Below are 3,951 nucleotides of genomic sequence, written 5' to 3' on the forward strand. Positions count from 1 at the left end.
TGAACAGGCCAAATCAGCAGGTCTGCTGGAGCTCCACAAGGCCATATTACAGCTGGTGCACAGGTACAGGTCCATGAGGCTGGAGAGAGAAGAGTTTGTCACTCTGAAAGCCATCGCTCTCGCCAACTCAGGTAAAGATACAGATACTTGCACAGAACATTTCTGCATGGACTATTTAAAGGAATAGTTCAAAATAGCCTTGATGCTGGCATGGTGTTAAAAAGTGAATAAATAAATAAAAGGGATAGTTCACTTAAAAATGAAAATTTCTGAAAATCTACTCATGCTTAGGCCATCCAAGATGTAGATGAGTTTGTTCCTTTGTGGGAACAGATTTGGAGAAATGTAGCATTCCATTATTTGCTCACAAATTGATCCTCTGCAGTGAATGGGTGCCGTCAGAATGAGAGACAAACAGTTGATAAAAACATCACATTAATCAACAAGTAATCCACACCCCTCCAGTCCATCAGTTACGTCTTATAAGTGCACTTATAAGACATTTATGTTTATGTTTATGTATTTATGTCTTAAAAGACAATTATGGCCACTGCTCCGTGTGTGTGTTCACTTCTGTGTGTGTGTACGTGTGAGTATGGGTCGCCACACATCACATCACTTAAAGTGAAAAGCTGGATTTTATAATGGATTTGTTTCTTACAAAGATGCAGCTTTTCACTTCACAAGATGTTAATTGATAGACTGGAGTGGTGTTGATGACTGTGATGTTTTTATCAGCTGTTTGGACTCTCATTCTGATGGCACCCATTCACTGCAGAGCATCCATTAGTGAGCAAGTGATGGAATTCTACATTTCTACAAATCTGTTCCCATGAAGAAACAAACTCATCTACATCTTGGATTACGTGAGGTTGAGCAAATTTTCATTATTGGGTGAACTATTCTTTTAAATGAATCTCAGTGCAAAAATGGCTAATAGCAACTTTAACACATGCAATATTTAGTCAATATTTTTGAATGAAATGCAGCAAAAGCATTCAGAATTCAGAGACCTGAATGACTTGATGTTTTTATTCCCCCTCTCAGACTCAATGCATATAGAGGATGTGGAGGCCGTTCAGGGTCTGCAGGACTCTCTCCATGAAGCTCTTCTGGATTACGAGTGTGTCCATCACGGGGAAGACCCTCGACGGACGGGGAAACTCATCATGACCCTTCCGCTCCTCCGCCAGACCTCCGCCAAAGCTGTGAGGCACTTCTGCAGCATCAAGCAGGACGGACGCGTCCCCATGCACAAACTCTTCCTGGAACTTCTGGAGGCAAATGTCTGATCCTTTACCTGATTGGACCGTCAAACAGAGGTGACGCCCCTTCTGCACACGATTGGATGAAGATTATTCACGAATCCAGGGAAAACAACAGGCGCTTGTCAGTGTCATGACACGTAACAATAATACAGCATATTCTCAGACAAATACAGTTTGTTTTATATAGTTGAGGATGATAGATAACTAAAAAATGAAGTATCCAATATACAGTACTGTTCAAAAGTTGTTGTTTTTAGGACATTAGTAATTTTATTCAGCAAGGATGCATTAAATTGATCAAAAATGACAGTAAAGACATTTATAATGCTACATAAGATTTATATCTCCATTTTTTTTTACTTTCTATTCATCAAAGAATCCAAAATGTGTTATGGTTGCCACAAAAATATTATCAGAACATCTGTTTTCAACATAATCAGAAATGTTTCTTGAGCTGCAAATCAGCATATTATAATGATTTCTTAAGGATCATGTGACACTGATACAGTGTTGCTGAAAATTCAATGTTGATCACAGGAATAAATTACATTTTTAAATATATTCCGATACAAAACAGTTATTTTAAATGATAATAATATTTCACATTATTATAGATTTTTACTGTATTTTTGATCAAATAAATGCAGCCTTGGTGAGCAAAATACTTTTTTCAAAAACAAATCACACCAAACCCAAACGTTAATGAGTGAGTGCTGGATGTGAATAAATATTGTTAAATTATTGGAGAAACTACATCTCAAGCTTGAAGGTGTTCATTGTTTGCATTTTATTTAAGTTATTCAAGACTTTTTTTTTTTTAATCAGTTTTCATAAGAGCTTTATCACAGTAGAGAGTGTCAGCCTTGCCAAATAATAGTAGTCAGTAATTGCTCTCCTCACAGATATGAAGAAAAAAGTGTTAACATCTATAGAATTTAAGTTGAAAGGGCTCAGAGGTGCAATCTAGACAGAAATATAACGTATAGATCAACAGCAATTAAGTGTAGAAACATCAGAGGCATACCAAAGCACCTTTATTAAAAAAGTGACCTGATTAGCATAATAGATAACATACTAATGAAGGATTTCTTTGGTCTCCAGATGCTTATTTAGATCTAAAGCAGATTGCAGCTTTTATTTATTCCATAATTGCCATGTTTTACCACATGAACCTAGCTCACCAAACTGGAAGGTTCTTGCTCTGAAAAACTATAGCAATATCTGTTTGTTATGTAAAAGTATCTTCTGAAGCAATAAGAATGTTTTAACAGTACATTTGATTTACAGATATACTTTTTAATCTCACAATTCAGACTTTTTTTCTTTTTAAATCCAGAATTGCATGATATTAACTCACAATTGCATGTGGAAAAGTCTGAATTGCAAAGTAGAAACTTGCTGAAGTAGTGACTTTTATCAAAACTGGACTGTATAACTTGACATTGCAAGTTTATTTCTCATGATTCTGCGAAATAAAGTATAAACTTAATATAAATATCTCATAATTCTGACTTTATTTCACAAAAATTACATCTTTTTATCTTTCAGTTCTCACAATTGTGAGTTTATATCACACATTTCTGGGAGGAAAGTCAAGACTTGTGAGATAAAATGACCTTTCTTATTTTTTTTTTTATTTTATCCTGTGGCAGAAACAGTCTTCTATAGTCAGGCTTTTTGATGTTCAGATAATACATTTAATATGTTTACGGTAACAAAGGAAACAGTAGATACAAGTATCTATGTGAGAGACAGAGAAATGTGTCTGTAAATATGAATAACAGAGCAGACTGATCTCTACTGTGTGTGATACTCACATGCTTCCTTCAGTCTCTGTGAGGAGTTCTGCCTGTTATTTACCGTTCTCTGTGTGTTTTTCATTATTTCTGCTTGTGAAGGTTTGTGGATGTTGTACGACACTCAATTTTGTCTCCTCAGTATCTGTTTGATTATATGCAATAACCTTTTTTTAAATAAATGTCAAAAAGGATAAATATGTTCAACAATAATGCATTAAACGGTGGACTTCACTTTTATTCTGACGTGTGTGTTTTTCATCTGTGATTTGAAGACTTGAGATGTTTTTCCAGCAGGAATTAAAACACTTCTGTTTGGAAAGCAAACACCGGTCAGGGTTATATTCACAGAAATCTTATGAGCTGCATCACGTTCATTTGTGTTCAAAGACAAAATGTCAAATTATTTATTTTATAGATTATGGAAGTCTGAGTGTTTTCTTTTGAAATCAAGTACTGCATGACAAATATAAATAAACATATACAAGCATATATTGACTTCAAACACAGAGCTTAGAATATATTAATGTACCGTAAAATTAATTCAAATAAAAATGACTTTGTGTTAGATATCATGGATCTCATGTGTTTTGGCTGTGCACCATGATTTTAATATAGTATTTTAGGTGGTTACCAGGGTATTCTGGGTAGTTAACAGGTCTGATCCATCTCAAGTTCCTCTCTCAGTGTATTTCTGTAGGACTTTTTTCTCTGAGAAAGAGAGATCATTGTAATGGCTGTTGTAGCTTTACGTCTATGAATAATCAAGCTTCTCGATGCAGATAAATTAGCAGGCTGTCAGATCCTCCACCTGCATCATTTCACAGGCCGTCAGAAACCATCATCACAGTAGTGTCTGCTCACTGAGAGACGCCACACGAGTCATT

At 35.4% G+C, this 3,951-nt stretch overlaps 1 protein-coding gene across 1 annotated transcript in view; it reads left to right on the top strand.

The window, feature by feature from the left end:
• The window catches only part of LOC109112873 (estrogen-related receptor gamma-like), a 12,195-nt gene extending 10,595 nt beyond the window's left edge, over positions 1 to 1,600 (top strand). Inside the window, exons 6-7 of the mRNA XM_042747123.1 lie at positions 1 to 131; positions 1,048 to 1,600. The exon at positions 1 to 131 is cut by the window's left edge and continues 139 nt beyond it. Coding sequence (XP_042603057.1) covers positions 1 to 131; positions 1,048 to 1,292 — 376 coding nt within the window. The 3' untranslated portion in view covers positions 1,293 to 1,600. The remainder of the gene's footprint in view (positions 132 to 1,047) is intronic.
• Positions 1,601 to 3,951: the final 2,351 nt, after the last annotated feature.

Source organism: Cyprinus carpio, chromosome B20 (assembly GCF_018340385.1).
Source record: "Cyprinus carpio isolate SPL01 chromosome B20, ASM1834038v1, whole genome shotgun sequence".
NCBI lineage: Eukaryota > Metazoa > Chordata > Actinopteri > Cypriniformes > Cyprinidae > Cyprinus > Cyprinus carpio.